General features: G+C 40.5%; 1 protein-coding gene across 7 annotated transcripts in view; it reads right to left on the bottom strand.

Moving 5' to 3' along the window:
* Nucleotides 1-465: 465 nt before the first annotated feature.
* Nucleotides 466-16,729, bottom strand: part of LOC119195212 (DNA (cytosine-5)-methyltransferase 3A-like) — a 38,596-nt gene continuing 22,332 nt past the window's right edge. For 4 of the 7 annotated variants that reach the window (XM_037449970.2, XM_037449974.2, XM_037449973.2 and 1 more), the window contains 17 exons: nucleotides 13,498-13,701; nucleotides 13,041-13,199; nucleotides 12,486-12,593; nucleotides 11,935-12,082; nucleotides 11,633-11,776; nucleotides 11,049-11,093; nucleotides 10,529-10,608; nucleotides 10,054-10,166; nucleotides 9,075-9,258; nucleotides 8,740-8,824; nucleotides 8,316-8,461; nucleotides 8,056-8,146; nucleotides 7,729-7,877; nucleotides 7,132-7,217; nucleotides 6,942-7,011; nucleotides 6,350-6,468; nucleotides 466-5,136 (listed from right to left, as the gene is read on the bottom strand). In XM_037449970.2, coding sequence (XP_037305867.2) covers nucleotides 4,995-5,136; nucleotides 6,350-6,468; nucleotides 6,942-7,011; nucleotides 7,132-7,217; nucleotides 7,729-7,877; nucleotides 8,056-8,146; nucleotides 8,316-8,461; nucleotides 8,740-8,824; nucleotides 9,075-9,258; nucleotides 10,054-10,166; nucleotides 10,529-10,608; nucleotides 11,049-11,093; nucleotides 11,633-11,776; nucleotides 11,935-12,082; nucleotides 12,486-12,593; nucleotides 13,041-13,199; nucleotides 13,498-13,701 — 2,073 coding nt within the window. In that variant the 3' untranslated portion in view covers nucleotides 466-4,994. The remainder of the gene's footprint in view (nucleotides 5,137-6,349; nucleotides 6,469-6,941; nucleotides 7,012-7,131; nucleotides 7,218-7,728; nucleotides 7,878-8,055; nucleotides 8,147-8,315; nucleotides 8,462-8,739; nucleotides 8,825-9,074; nucleotides 9,259-10,053; nucleotides 10,167-10,528; nucleotides 10,609-11,048; nucleotides 11,094-11,632; nucleotides 11,777-11,934; nucleotides 12,083-12,485; nucleotides 12,594-13,040; nucleotides 13,200-13,497; nucleotides 13,702-16,729) is intronic. The other 3 variants (XM_037449972.2, XM_062559466.1, XM_037449971.2) reach the window with 2 other exon arrangements.

Here is a 16,729-nt window from a genome sequence, read left to right as displayed (position 1 = left end):
AATTGAATGTCAAGTGGTGTGGTGGTTAGCACTGTCGCCTCACAGCAAGTTCGGGCTGGGTTTGACTCCACTCCACTTGTGTGAGAGAACCCACGCAGAATACGCGCGTCCACTCTCCAGGGTTTACAAGGAGCACTTTAAGGCACCACTAAGTGGCTGATTGGCCTTCCCTCCTGGCAGCGGGGCGGAATGGTGCTGTGACAGTCGTGAAGCCTTCTAAATCAAACTGTCATGTTTTATTGCAGTTATTCAGTGTAGAGGGAGTTTGGCATAGATGACCAGCTGCTGCTGTCCTCAACAAACACAAGTGTTTTTTGCAAGAGGAAATGCTGCGTGTTTTTCTGTTGATTTTAAGCAAAGCAAACCTTGAATGCAAACAAAAACTGAAAGTCAATAAGCTTTAAAAAAGAAAAAAGACAAAGCAAAACATTACAGTTAACTAAAATAAATACAGTTAAGACTAAATCACAAGAAACAGTCCTTTTTTTATTTACGGTATTTCTTACATTGTTCAAGTACAAAGTTAAAATGCCTTTTTAATTAGTTCATATTCATACAAGAGTAAAATAATAATAGTGCCTTTTCATTACTACGACAAACTTAAATACAGTCATTGTAAAGACAAACTTGATTTATACTCCTAACAATATATTTTTCTTATTTTCAGATAAAATTTTAGCACCTTTTGAAACACCACCAGGTCCTCCTTCTCTTAAAAGCACATCTTTCCTTTAGTCTGCGAGATGAGTGTCTGCATGCGCCTCAGCATTGTGTGTGTAGGTGTTCTGCGTGTCATCTCTGCATCTATGTGTTAATAACAGTGTGTGTATGTGTGTGTGTTTGATTTATGTAAATGTTTGTAAATGTATCAGTCTTAAAAAAACAGCGCGTCATTCAGCCTAAAAGCTGTCAATAGGCGAACAGAAACATCATCCCCGTGTCACACATGGTTTCAAATTATCGACTCCAATACTCTTGCTCTCGTCCGCCGGCACTCTCAAACAGATGTTGAAATCACGCAAAATGAGCTGAGTCTTTCGCTTTGACTTTCTGGACCTTTTGAGCCCATGAGAACAGAGAAACAGCTTGTTGTGACCCCTTGTCACACCTTGAATATGTTGCTATGTATATAGTAGATACTTATATACACAAATTATCATTCAAGTAGGAGAAAGCCTTTTGTGTTTTCCAAACATCTAATTAGCAGTAAGCAGAGGTAAACATAATAGGATGAAAAATGGTTCCTTAAGGTTATGGTTATGGTTCGTTTTGCTTTATCTCCATTAGGGGGATTTTTATAAGACCACAGGAGGTCAGCGTATTCAATATTTGAAAAAGAAAAATATAAATAACACCTTTTTTTGATAGATATGATGAAATCATCCCTAGGAAGGTTCTTAATCCCTGTGATGGCTATTTCATTGTTGTCCGTCAGCCACGTCTGCAAATAAACCCCCAAGAAGATTTGCCCTTCTCAGTTTGAAGAAATATTAAAATGTGGACGCGATTTTGTTTATTAGACTTTCAGACTTTCTTTAACATGGAAACATTCTCATATTTTTCCCCGAAGCAGAAGCTCTCTTCTCGAGAAATTAAGATATCATTTCAAGTTATTCGTTGACAATCTGTCGTTTTGCGGTATTTCAACGCGCTCTGGTTTGAGAGTGTCCGGTCGCTCGTCGGTTCAACTATTCCCTCCGGCATCCTCGGGTACAACAGAACAAGTCACTATACTAACTGTAATATATGCTTTCTCAGCCTCACTCGCTCCCCTCCAGGCTGAGACTGAACTGAACTGAACTGAGCACCAACCTGGAACAGTACACACACACAATAACAGATTATTATTGTAATTATTATTACCATGATTATTATTATCATTACTCCCTAACTAACATGGAATCGGAGATTACACTGACTGACTGACTGACATGCAGCACCGGGTTGGGGGCGAGGGGGGGGGGGGTTGGGAGCACCAAGCAACGCCGGATGATGATGTCACACCCGGCGGCGCCGTGGCACAAACACAGTGTGTATGCGTGTGTTGATGTTTTCTAGCTAATGGAGTTGCGTGAAGAACGTGTGAACGTCGGCACTGTGTTTCCAGCAAATGAGTGTGTGTGTGTGTGTGTGTGTGACCTGCATCACTGTAAAAAAGAGTATAAGAGTTTAAAAAGCACCTGGAGGTTGGTTGTATAAACAAAGAGTAAACATGATGGAGAAAAACGTTGAACCTGCTGGTTTATCGTTGGTTTTTGTAACTGTTTGTGCGTGCGTGTGTGTCTGTGTGTGTCAGCATAGACTGCATGTGTCCAGTTGTTAACTGGTATCTGAGGAAGGTCAGAGGATCGGAAGGCTTCCTGGAAAAAGATGGTCACCTGAAGTCCAAAAGCACCAGACTGAATGAGATCTCTGAAGACAGCCCTGTGTAAATAAGACACCAGAATAAAGGGACACACACACTATGTGTCTGTATGAGAGTGTCTTTGAAACATTTCTATATCACGACAAGCCATTTGCTTATTCCTATTCAAGATCACAGAGTTTATCCCAGCATGCATTGGGCAAACGGTTATTTACACAGGGCAGTCTGTTTCAGTCGTAGGAAGTAGAAAACCAGCATCCTGAGTACAGGTCGGCCTCTGGCTTCAGTGGACGTCACTGCGATAGCGGGAGGAAATCTTGGATCCTTAAGAAGCTAAGCAGGAGCCGGAAGACCGGGACTCGTTTTCTCTCTTTTACCAACCAAAACACCCCACTGACTCTGAGCTCCCTAAAAAGGTACATAGATCTTTAGTTGAATGCTTCTCAGAGGCAGAGCGGCTCTGGAGGCACAAATAACCTCACTGGATCATTTTAAAGTTGTTGGGTTGTAAGTCCTGTTTTTGTATGGATTACACACTGAAAGAAAATCCTTCAACAAGCATCAGCATCTTTTCTACTATGGTAACCAAAGGAACAAGCGCATCGCCGGCTTTGCTGCATAGCAAGCAGAGCAAAGCTACCCTCGTGATGGGTAAAAACAAACCAGACTACATAGAAAGCCTTCTGTCATCATTTCACAGTATAACTGCTTATCTGAACACAGACTACCCTCCGTATACGACATCAGCATGATACAACAGTGTTCTGTTCATTAAAGACACCATCCCATTGAGTAGGTTTGTTACAGTATTCTGACATCTACCATCTAGATGTGTTCACCTGGACTAACAGTATGTAAATAAGAAATATAATATCCAACCTCAAAGGCCAAAGTAACCCCAGTTGACAGCTGCGATCAGACATGATTACTACAGTTACTTACAGTATTCTTTAAATGTGGCTCTATGAAAACAATGAACAACATCATTTGAGCAACAGTGAACAGTAACCAATGCAATACAACAGTACGCTTACACACATGCTAGTGTGTTAAATGCTACCAGTGTGCAGAATACTGCACCATATTCACCAAAGCATCAGCTAATATACAATCACTGCCTAAAATATTACAAAAAAAAGACATAACACACTTTTAACACACAACTTAATGCTGGCACTCATAGGTATTAAGTATTAATAGGTATTAAGTATAAAAGCCTGTTGTTGTAACCCAGTGACTGCGAACTGATTGTTTTACTCCCCATCATGAGTGTGTGCCTTTGCTGTCAACTCTCTTTGTAGTGGCCTCTGACCACCAGAGGGCGCTCAAACACGGACGATGTGCATTTACAGAGGTTTATAGTACAACCTCGGCTTTGACGTTACTTTAAAAAGCCTAATATGGAGGGTACATGCCAATCGGTATTATTATATAAAGTTAAAGGTTTTTTGTAAATAATTGCTTTCAAACATAAAAAATAACTTCTGTGGCAATCCGTCTTTCATTTCAGTATTTCATATATGGGAAAGGCAGAAGTTGTCCCCCTAAGGAGAAGATCAATACATTTTTTTGATATTTTTTTGCCACACAAACATCTGTCTTAGGTTTTGTTAATTATTTGTAGATCCAGAGCATCTTTTTCACCGAGAACACTGCACAAATTACAATATCATCACTAAATACGTGTCTATGTGACCATATTTAGTTTTTTTTTAAACTCCGTGGCACCCTTGGACTAAATTTGACAAATATATAGAACTTAATCATTCTCACTTTAGTGTTGCTTCCTCCTGCTTGTTAGCTAAATTAGAGACACAAAACTGTGAGACGGAATAAAACCAGAGGCCGGCCAGTCTCCATGAGCACCAAAAAGTGTTGTAGTAAAGCGGCACCATGTGAACTCTACCACTGCCTGACCAGCACCATGGCCCAAAACTGTTGTCTGTGTTTGTATGTTTGTGTTCATTGCACTGTAGTACCCAGTTCAATAACCGCACTGTCACTACACATCAATACAGTATTTGTATGTTTTGGAACTGTTTTGAATCTGCGTTGTTGGAAACAGAGTTAGGGCTCTTTTGTAAGCTTTGCCCCCCTGAAGGTTGAATTCCAGCTGCCATGACACAGTAAAGCCAGAAGACATCAGTTTCAAGCTCGCACAGGAAGTTATTAGTGAAGCACAGTACAGAATCCCTGCACAAGTGTGTGTGTGTGTGCGTAACTCGGCAAGCACACAAGGTAGCACCTGGGGACTAAGGTTAGCCAGTGGTATCCATGAGATCTACATGATACTGTGTGTTTGTCTGTGTGTGTGTGTGTGTGTGTCTGGTCATTCTGGGTCAACCTTCCTGTAACAGGTCTATAATGTGTGTGTGTGTGTGTGTGTGTAACTCGGCAAGGTAGCACCTGGGGACTAAGGTTATTCCATGATCTACATGATATATATGAAAGCAGTCCTTTAAAGTGTGTTGGTGTGTGTGTGTGTGTGTCCGGTCATCCTGTGTCAGACAACCTTAATGTACTATCTCTATACTGTGTGTTTTTCATTACATACTGTATGTGTGTGTGTGTCTCAGATAGAGAGAGAGAGAGAGAGAGAGAGAGAGAGAGAGAGAGAGTTGGTGCATGACTAGTTGCAGGCAAAGTACTCCTTGAGCGGGGCGAAGAGGTGCCTGATGACGGGGACGCTCCAGGAGCGACCCAGCAGCCTTTGCCTGGCGAGACGACTCATGTTGGACACGTCGGTGTAGTGGACGGGGAAACCAAAGACCCTGGAGACACACACACACACAGCATTTCATTATTTCACTTTAAATTGGATTTAAAAGAAAACAAATCAACAAATCCATTGTTCAATTGATCAGCAACTTTTTTATTAATTGGTTGATTGTTTGGGCCCCCCAAATGTGTTTTCTTGGTGTACATATAAAAAGTCTTTGACCAAACAAACCTGATACAATAACAATTAGTGCTTTTCAGATTCATTTAGATTAAAAAAAACGTGAACTACTCAAAATGTGTCGCAAAAAGTTGTATTTTGGTGCAAATAATTCATGGATTTTATTGAACTACTTAGAGGCTCATAATCCGCAGCTGATCTGTGTTTTCTCTTCACTTTCTATAAGCGGTAAGCACTTAGTAACTCGCCATTCACAGTACAGGACTTTGGACGTTGTCAAATCGCTGCACTATTTGCCACGCTACACTCGCTGTCTTCAAGTCATTGTGGTTTTTACGCCACATGTCGGGCGACAGGCTGTCACACACTACTAGATCTTTGACCCAAAGGAGTCCCTGACAACTTCACGTCTCATCTCAGAACTACGATTTGTCCCGTGAGCACATGTGAGAAGTGACAGTTGTAGTCATGGTTACTGATATTGGGGCGTTCACAATAATATGTTTTCGTCCTCTTTACTATTTCCACTGTGTGGAGAAGTCACGTGTTGTCTTGATTCATGCAAACATCCAAAACCCTAAGTGCAACCACACTTGTGGCCCATGTTGTAAATGCAACACATAGCACATCAAATGGAGGGGACAATGAGGCCTAAAGTCGGCCCAGCTGCGCTCGCTGCATACGAGAACCTAATGGAGTGTAAACTGTAATCAAAGAGTGTCTTCTTGCTGCAGGGAACTATATATTTGAATGAGTGGGGATTGAGCATTTGATTGAGTATAAATTTGTATTTTTTCAGTTGAAATAATGGGGATAACTTTTATCTTTTAAGTTACTTTTGCCTTTAATATACTCATATCAGAATTGTGCATATCAGAACAGGGAACGCTCTCAATGCTGCACAAAAAGATGACCGACAGTACGTCTTAAATGGGCTACAAATAGTTTGCTCACACAGAACACTTGCTCACACCCTTACTATGTGAATGAAGGATTTCCAAAGAAAGCAGGTAAAAAACACAAGCATAATCCACGCGGGAGCACACACAGAGCAAGGACGCAAACCCAAACCCAAGCTACCGTACCTTTCCATCTCGGTGCACCAGAGGATGTCCTCCTTGCTGTCCATGAACACGGGGAAATGCTCGTCTTTCCCCTGCTTCACAGAGTTGGAGCGTGTCGTTATCGTACGCAACTTCTCAAACTGGAATTAACATCCCGAACCAAGCACGCACAAAAACACAAACAGAGACACACACACACACACACACACGCACGCACACACACACAAACTTTTTTAATCCTAAAATCATCCCCTGTTTTCTACAATACATTGAGATTTGAAAAAGTCATTGTTAACAAATGAGCATTTGCTAAAGAAATGACCGATAAGTCCTCGAGCTGGTAGAGAAAACGTGAGCAAACAGCAGGAAAACAATGCAGTAAAATGAACATCAATGGTTCTTTCTATAGTCTATCATACTCAAAGGAGAAATAATCAATTTCTATACATCCAATTAATGCTGAAAATGAGATGTTGGATACACCTGATATTGACTGTAGGTCAATATCTAACATTTCTTCCTTGTTTTTTTTTTGCAAACCATAAGATAGTGAGCACAAATACACACACGCACGCACACAAAGACACACACACTCACACAGGTGGATAGATACCTTGGCTGTGCGCCCATGCTCAAGACAGTCTTGTAGGTCCAGCCGGTCATTCGTCATGGCTGTAAGAGGTCTGGGACAAAATATTAAAACATCAATGATTTGAATTCAGAATTGATTTATGAAACATATCAGACTTTTAGTCAAATAAACGGTGGACTGATCATAACTATGGGACGTTGGTTTGTATCACCTGGACATGCCTGGCAGGTTTCCCCAGAAATAGCGAGCGCGGTGGGCAGCAGAGACCTCTTTGGCGTCGATCATCACCGGGTTACACTGCAGAGGAGCAGCAGCTTAACTCCCTGTTCCACTAAATGTGAACATCTTCCTGTCTGCAATCCCTTTTTAAAATGTTTACCCGTCTTTGTGTTTATGTATTTTTCCAACATTGTAATACACTTTATTTTTTATTATCATTATGACTATACCATATAAGTTTGTCAGTATGAATATAGGATCTAAAATAAATTGAATATAGTACTTCATGAAATAAAACAGTATTAAATATTAACATAATATCATAATAAAGAAATGTGGTGTGGGACAAAATATATAGGACAAAATGAAGTTTAGATGCCATCTGAGATTTGAACAGCCTGTCGTTGCCACTGCTACAATCTGTTAGATTTTATATTCAGTCCCTTTATTTCTATAGACAGAAGCATCTGAAGACTTCTTAAATGTGCAGTTTATATTTCCTGACGGATCAGTAAATCTGCATGTCGTCCCTCGTAATGTACATTTATCTACATACGTGTACTTCAGGGCTGTGTAACTGCTACCGTACCTCTAGAAAGCGGGAGATGTCCCGTTTGTCGCTGACTCCCATCGCCACCACGTTCTCAAACAGCCAGTAGAATGGACGCATGTCACCTGTTTTCGGCCGAGCTTCGTGCAGCAGGCGGTAAAACTCAAAGAACAAGCGGCCTGTTCCCTCTGTGGGAAGGACAGTGGAAGTTCAGTCTCACATGAAGATCATCAGGGTCGCTGATCATTTGTATATAATAATTAATTGAATCTAATTTATCTTTCCTCCCAGTTTTATTCATAGCAGTAAACTATTACACACTGGTGTGAATTTAAACCCAGACGGATTTCAAAGACAGTGTCTCACCGAAAAGGCCTTTCCTTGCAGGGTTGACTATGGAGAGGTCGTTGCAGGGGCTTCCTCCAATCACCAGGTCGAATGGCCCCCATTCCTCGATCTAACGGTGCGAGAATACAGCAGTTTGGTCAAATAGAAGATTAAAAAACAATCAATTTGCGTGTAAGATTAATTAAGCCTTTCCTTAAATGGCCCTACTTACCCTAAAATACATTGTGTGGTCTGAAATATGATTGTGTATTTGAGAAGAAGCAAAATGTTTCACTCACAAGTTTGCGTGTCACGTTACGTACGTCACCCACATACATGATGCGACCCTCGTGTCGCACCATGCCGACAGTGATGGAGTCCTCACACACCTCGGAGGCAACGTACTTGTCAACCTGCATGCCCAAATCCTTCAGCACCAATAGACCTGTGCACACACACACACACATTTGTATTTGGTTAGATAAAGGTAAAAAAGACAAGAAAAACTGGATGCTAGGTGCTATGCTAAGGTGAGAGGGTGCTTTGAGGAAAATGCTTAGAAACACGCCGATGTTATTAGATGTTTTTTTTAGATTAGTATGCACATTTTTGGTTCAAAGTAGATATATTGTCACTGTGTGGTTTACAAGAAATGCAGTCAAAGTTACTTTGTAAAAAATTGAAAAAAAAGGTAGTCACATAAAATGTCTACACGTAATGTACCTGTGGCAATGCCATCAAACAGGGAGAGAACTCTGATTGGTTTTCTCTTCTCTGCTGAAACTGGAGGATACAACTTGGCTGGCTCCTAAAAGCAAGAATTAAAAAGGAATTAAGAAACATTGATGGACACAAGATTCAATGTTAAGCTTGACAGTGTGTGAGAGAGCACATAACACATGGGCGTTATTCACGATTATGATTATGATTATGGAGCTGATGTTTAGCCCTTATGGATCATTTGTAGCTGAGCAGAGGCCTCGTTGAAAAGCAGCCTCTTTATCTTTAACTGTGATGTATTTCACTTGGTTTCTCTAGCAGGCGACTGTGAGACTCACAAAATCCTGCTCGTGGTTGTTGGCGAAGAAGTGTTGTAGTCTGCTGGGCCAGTCGTCGCGTCGCCGCAGTAACCCAAAGCTGCTCCGGGGGCCACACATGAAGCAGTTCCAGGGGTCTTCTTTGATGGCAGTCGCGGCCGAGCCGGGACCGACCAACAGATCCACACATTCCACACAGAAACACCTGCACACAAGCTCCCCGTCAGCTGACTGCTGCTCACTGGGTCCTTTTCTCTTTGCAAATAATGTTTTTTTTTTTTTTTGTAGACCGATTAAATCTCTTCTTCCCTAAATAGTAGTTTCTTCGGGAAAGGTTAAATTAAAGTGTTTTTTGGTTCTCAGCATCTCCATTGGTGTAATGTCAAGTATATTTGCGCTGCAGTCAAGTAAAGTTTTGAGATATTTGTATATTAGATAATTTCCATTCACCACTATAATGATTCCAACATTTTAGTTAGTTGCAGGTTATTAATACAAAATTTAAAGTGACTAGTACATTTTGAGGTACTGTAATGTATTTATTCACCAACTCAGCTTTATTTCAGAACTGTAGTACTGCTACTTTTACTAGAGTAAAGTACATCAAACCAAACAAATAGTTATCATTATTCTAACAACCTACTACATAGTTCAACTTTTAGACCTTGTGCGCAGGACAAGTCTAGTAGACAGACAGTAGTAACAGTCTTTTGACAGTGTATCATTGCTACTAAGATAAGAGTACTTTGTCCACTTCTACATTGCCAAGTACTGCTGTTTCAAGTTGTTTGATATTTGCAGCCCTGATGTTCACATAACTAAATCTACTTCTCATAAGTCGCCCTGTTTGATTGCCAATGAATGGATCAATACTGTAAATCACTCTTTTTAGGCAAGTTGTTTCTGTCAATGTGAAATCCAAAACTTCATCCTGGCAAAACAAGTAGAAGCTTCTTGCCTCTCTAACTCACCCGAATATACGATAAAGCTTTGTACTGACCTACAGCAGTTGTTGTTGCCACACATTAGCACCTCTCTGCCTCCACAGCAGATGGTGCAGTAGGACTGGTAGCCGTCATCGTCGTACTGGTAGGCGCACTCCAGGAACGAGTTCTGTGGTCAGGAAGCAGGAGGCGAGGGGGGGGGGGGGGGGGGGGCATCGACTGTGTCAGTGTGTCATCATGTCACAGACGTCAACCATATTGAACCAATGGCTGACAATAATTCCTTCCTTCCACATTTTAGTTAAATATACAGTATAAATATATATGTATATATAGATGTAAACAAAACTATACATATATTATTACTTAAATATATAGCATATATAGTTGTAATTTAACTGTTATACAATAAATACTTAATTGATTTTTCTTTGACTGTCATTTACTGCAGTTATATTGTTGTAAAATTCAGCATTATTATATCAGTTTTGCACAATTCCAAAATGAGAGTCAGATGAAAAAAGTTCTCACTTTGCACCCCTGACACATTGCACCTCCGAAGAGAGGATGCTCCAGAGAGACGTTGAGGCTTCCACAAGAGATGCAGATATCTGAACAAACAAAAGTCCGGATTACATCATTATATGTAAAACTATTTGTTTAATGGAGGACATTTTAAATACACAAAGACGCTTTAAATGTCCTCATGATGCATAACAATATGTATTGTAGAGTCTTTGATTAATCATCTCTCATTTCCTGATCTGTTTTGGATGCCTAAGCATTTACTCCAATAAACCAGTGAATTATTCTTGATGCATGAATTAATTAGCTGAATTCCAAAAATGTAAACAAGCACAACACTTTTATTCCAGAAATGTTAAAGTGAATACAGTGATTCTTTGACTAATAATGGAAGCCATAAGACTATATACTTGATGCAAGGGGAAGATGATATAAATAAGCCCTTAGTCAGCGCTGTATCCATAGTAGTAAGTAAACCTTGTGTAAGACAATAAATGCACTTCTCGTTAAAAAAACTGAAACTCACCGTCTATGTTCCTGGTCTTCTTCTTGACCTCACATATGAGTCTCTCTGGAACGAAAATATACATAACAAAACATCACAAATGAGAACACTTAAAAGTTACTGATTTTTTTTTTCTTGTAAAATGTGTATATTTGTGATGAATACATTTATCAAAATTGAATACAAAGGAGTTTCTTGTACACTAAAAATCCCTCTTTGTCACACTTTTGACCACATCGTAGTTTGTTTTTCACCCAACCTGCATGTTTACTCTCCTCTCATTTCAGAGCCTCTATCATCAGCTCATTACCTTCACCTGGTTCCCCTCGCCCTTCTCACCTGCAGCACATCACCTCGTGAGCCACTCACTATTTAAGCCTGTAGCATTCTGTTGTTCCCTGCCAGATTATCTTGTGTGTTTTGCCAAGTTTTCCAGTGTTTTCCTAGTTAGCCAGATTTGTGACACTCTTAGCTGAAGTAAAAGCTCTAGGAATTTATTTCAAAATGTACTCTTAGTAAAGTGCTCTCAACGTCAACGTCTGAATATCCTGAAACTTATGGAGAAGCTATGGGTTGATTCGTGTTGATTTTGTGTGTGTGTTTACCTCTGGTGCCTTCGTCTATCACCTCTCTGATCTTAGCTTTTTCAGCTGAGTTCTTACGGGGCTTCTTGGCGGGTGGCGGCGTGTACGCTGCCTCCGGTTCCGCCCACATCTCTGGGTACACTTCTTTATATGGATTCCGTTCCTCTGTGGGCATATAAGAACATTTAATGATTTTAGATATTGATGGTATGTTACATGATGAGTTCCTACTGTTCCAATATGAGGAGTATCTGCAGTAAGCTTATTATGTTTATGTTTTAGACAAACACTTAAATTATATATACAACAAAGTGTGTGTATACCCTCCGGAGGCTCCAGTGACTGTGGACCCTTGGGTGGGAAGCCGGACATGGCCCACTCTATTATCTGTCTGGTTTGAATCTCTACCCCATCTGCATCATCGCTCGCATCACAGGAAGGAATTGGCCTCCCTGCCCGGACACTGGCCACCTCCACACAAAATAAACACACAAACAGGAAAAACATGATAAATAGGAAGAATAAATATGGCCTTTGTGGCTGTACACAAAATTTAAAAAAGGAAAGATAACTGCAGGTCTTCATGTGCAAATACTCAGCTGGTTGTTTAAAATTTCTAAATATATATGAAATATGAGATGAACCCACGTGCTAACACAAGCAGAGCTAGATGACCAAACCACCTCTACCAATACAAATTAAGCTCTTCTTACATAGTAATAAAATGACAATACCTGACCTTTAAACCATACATATATATATTGGTCTTTTAGATGTTGGATTTCACCTGGAGTAAGTCCAATTCAGGATCAGATGTCCTTATTTATTTATCAGCCATAAAGAAGCTTAAAGTTAGAACGGTTGGCTTTGTTACCTGCAGAGCCTCAAAGATGGCTTTTCGGTACATGGGCTGTTTGTTGTAGGTGGGCTGGTGGAAGGCAGGTGAGAAAGAGCTCAGAAGCATCAGCTTCTCCACACAAACCTGCAACAGCCCCAAAAGATATAATGAGTATAACAGATATCAAAAGACACAAATGATTGAGACAAAAAGCTGGTGAAACGACTTCTCAACAAGTCCTTGAAATCTTTAATAAATTTAATTATAGTAGTTTTGTGTGCAGCAGTGTGAACGTGCTTGGTGCAATATATCTGTCTTATGGGGGTTACTAAATTCAAATTCTAAAGAAAAAAACAAGGTAATATTTGATCAAATGAAAGTAAAAGCGTTAACACCGTAAAAGTAACATTTTATTGGAAGCTGTTATCTAACCGGGACGATATTCTCATGTCTATAAAAGCATAGATTAAGACCGGGGTGTTACAGTCATTAAGCCACTGCATTAAAAGGCCTTCCCTCTGCTGGTGATTTAACACACATTTCTGCCAGTATATGATCATTTTTAAGGGGTTTCTCACTAAAACAACTTACCACAGAGAACTTTCCGTCTCCGAACCACATCACCCAGCGAGTTCCATCTGCAGCTCGACTCCGGCCGCTCATCAACCAGGAGACGATTCTGCCGGGCCACCAGGAGAAACCCCGCAGCTTCCCGAACACCAGAACGCCGATGCCAAATCCCCTGCCATCCTGCAGGGCACAACAAAGGGATTCCAGTTTCAACCTGCACTCTTGATATTTACTGAGGCAACACTTAATGAATTAGGAGAATTTCATATTTCGCAAAAGACGTCCCAAAGGGGCTTCGAGCTAAGCTGCAGCTAACAGTGTGCACAGCTTGTTTCTCTGATAATGAGATTTCATGTAATTAAGGTTCCTGGACTGAAAGCTTCTCCATTGGTGCTTTGACCATTTCTGTCCTCACCTGTAGCTTTGACTTTGCATTGTCTTTCTAGAAAAGTAGAATGAAAAAATAGTAATTAATCACCTGGTACTCTATCTCCCGCGGGGTGGCCCGTTCTACCCTGGCAACTGGCTCCGGCGTCACGGCAACTGTTGGTGATGCTGGGGCTGTTTGTTGTTGTGAAGGGGGAGGGGCTGGGCTGGCTGACTCCTCCTCTTTCTGAAAGTCCCCTTCTGATAGATCGTCCATCATGTTCATCTCCGCCTCTCTGTACGCCCGGCGCTCTGCCTGTAAGGAAAGAACAGAGAGCACTTAGTTTTACTTGTATATTTTAACACATCTTTGTCGTTTTTAGCGTATTCTAACTACTGCAGCTCAAAACAATAAAGAGCAACACAAGCAGGGCCGCTGTGGGACTCTCCACACTCAAGTTTAACAGGCAATTACTCCTCATTAATTCTCTATGAGATGCTGTCTATTATCTATTGGATTGGAGATTCTAACTCAAGCAATGTGAGTTTTGTCGACAGCCAAAACGTCTTCACGTGTTTTCCCCTGACTGAATAACCTCCTCCACCGGAGATGATACTGTTAGAGAATGGATAATTTAGGTGGTTTATCGAGTAAAATCAATAAAAGCTTCACAAGAGAGGAGGAGTTGCTTCTCTTCTGTATGGTGATGTTATTATAAACTAAATATCAGGGCTGCTGCGCGTCGTGCCAAACTACACCCTCGAACTGTTACATTATTGGACGATAAAGTACAGCCTCTCGTACCATATTGCTTTAGTAAATACACTTTAAGTTGGAGAAAAATTGTGAGACATTTCATTTGACCCTGGCATCTTTTGTTTAGCATAGAAAACTTGTAATGAAAATGTAATTATTAACCGCTGGGCTAAAATCACAAATTTTACCCAAACAAATACCATCACAAACACAACTTCTTTAAAAGAATGAATCAATCACACCGCCCATATTCCCATATTTACGTTATGAGGGCAGGATAAATCGTTTCTGCAAATAGTGCTCATCTATCACAACCTTTATGTTTCACCCCTGCTGGTCTTTGGGCACAAACACTTTCCTTCAAGGAGGTCCGATAGGATTACTGTTTTATGTGGGTCTCTTCTCCAGCTGATCTAGATCGAGGCCTCAGTGCCTCGAGCTGTACGAACAATCCTTTAATTGTTCCTTCAAACAGGAAGTGAGTGAGGAGAAAGGGTGCGGTGGGGAGGCAGTTCAATGGGTTCAGAAGAGAGAAAGAGAGAGAGACCGAGTGTAAAAAATGTAGGAATAAAATTCAGGCAGAAGAAAGTAGAAGACAGGAAGTCAGGCCGAAGAGACAAATAAGTCTGATTTCTACTTTATTACTGAATTTTAACTCTCAGCAAGAACAAGCAGAGTATTTCCAAACTGTAGGACAGGAAGTAATAGTACTTAATAGGCAGCAAAAGGGCCCTCAGTCACAGTGTAACTACTTCCCACAGCTGTGACCTAACTTCTCATATTTGTTTTACTGACCAGCGAAATCTGGGAAGAAGAAAGAAACACAGCAGCGGGCGCTCGTCTTGGAAAGAGAGAGTTAAAAATAATCATGACTTCACTCGTTACTACACTGAAATGATCTCACTGTGGCCCAGATGTAAAACTCCCAGGACTCCTCCGTCTTTTTAGGCATTTCCATGACCTAAAAAGATTTGTCTTCTTACTAGAGAATAACGATTTGGTCTCTACTTTGGTTGAAAACCCTGACTTTTCGTACAGAGCGAGTAAAACAACACAACGGAGGAAATAATCCTGTGAAGAAGAGAAGGGATGACGGCATAGATTCAAGTGGAGGTTGTGCATTAGAATTGAGAGTGACAGTTCTCTCCTCCGAATGACCCTCGAGGTCACAAGTTCACTTCTACCCCCCCGCCCCCTCCCTCCTGTTGACCTTTGACTTCATAAAATCCCAATCAGCCTGTTACACGGATCATAGACAGGCCGCGCACACAAACACACACACACACACACACACCTAGCTACGCACAGTAAGGGAATCTCCACATGTCGTCAACACTTTCTAAAACATCTGGGTTTCTACTTCCTAGAATCCAAATACTTCAGGCAAATATTCTGTTCAAAAGGTGACAAGTAGACAGTGTGCATACTTAACATTACAATGACAGCACACTATTTTGACATTAAAGAAAATAAGTGAATGTGGATCGTGGTCAAACACCTTGATAAATATCTAATAGGCATTGCATTTTAAGAAAGATGTTTGTTTTCTGTGTGTAAAACAGTTTAAAAAGTATGCAATCACATCACAGTTTAATTGACCTGTGATTGCCTATATACTTTTAATACTGGGATTAGTATGTACTGACTAGAATCCATTTATTACACACTTAAAACATTTTGATGTTATCCTTAACATTAACTTTAGAACTAAAGTGCATCAGCATTGCAAGTAGATTGTTTTAATCTGGAAGTTTCTTACATTCATAGTAACCGTTGAAAATGCTGCTTTGGTAAAGCTTTGTTATATTTTAGATATATTTTTCATTTAACTTATTATCAATTCTGCATTTAGACTGTTAGGATCTGGACTGGATCATCTCATAACAAGACTTGGACAAGATATCAGCGCAAAGAATCCGGTTGACAGGAGGAAACTTGCCTAGATGATGTTGCCTGGCAACATTAGCTGATGGAGAACCTCCATCAGAAGGCTGCTTTCAGGGATGCGGACGAATCACTGATGACTAAAGAGTCAGTGAAGGAAAAACTCTGAGGGTGAATATCATGCTATGCAAGAAGGATCCTTAAAAAATGAGCAATGTGCGACTCGAATTACTTTTGACTGATTGTATACAAAATGGTTAAGTGCACTATACAAGTATTACTCTTCACACCAAATAAGACCATTTGAAATGTAGATATTTACTTCCAGTCTACAGCGCTTCATTAAGGCTTAGGTAAATTATGTATGCTGCCAAGGTTCAACGCCAATATCCAAAGTCGCATATTACTTATTATTATTATTATTTTGATGTGGGTAATCAAGTCTCAGTAATTAGAAGTACTTGCTATATTCAAAAGCTTTTGATACACACAAACCAAGTGCACACAGAGCAGCAGCCAGAGGTACTGAAAGTAGCCGACGTGTGGTCCAACAAAAGATGGCCTCCTTAAATCAGCTTTATAATTAATGAGTGCAACATCAAATGGACATGCACAGAATAACAGAAATCATGCTCACCCGGTGGCTGTTACCAAAAAGACTTTCTAGTACAGACCAAAAAACAGATTTACTTTCTTTAACTAC

This window comes from Pungitius pungitius, chromosome 20 (genome assembly GCF_949316345.1).
Source record: "Pungitius pungitius chromosome 20, fPunPun2.1, whole genome shotgun sequence".
Lineage (NCBI taxonomy): Eukaryota > Metazoa > Chordata > Actinopteri > Perciformes > Gasterosteidae > Pungitius > Pungitius pungitius.
This window is presented reverse-complemented; position numbering and strand designations above follow the sequence as displayed.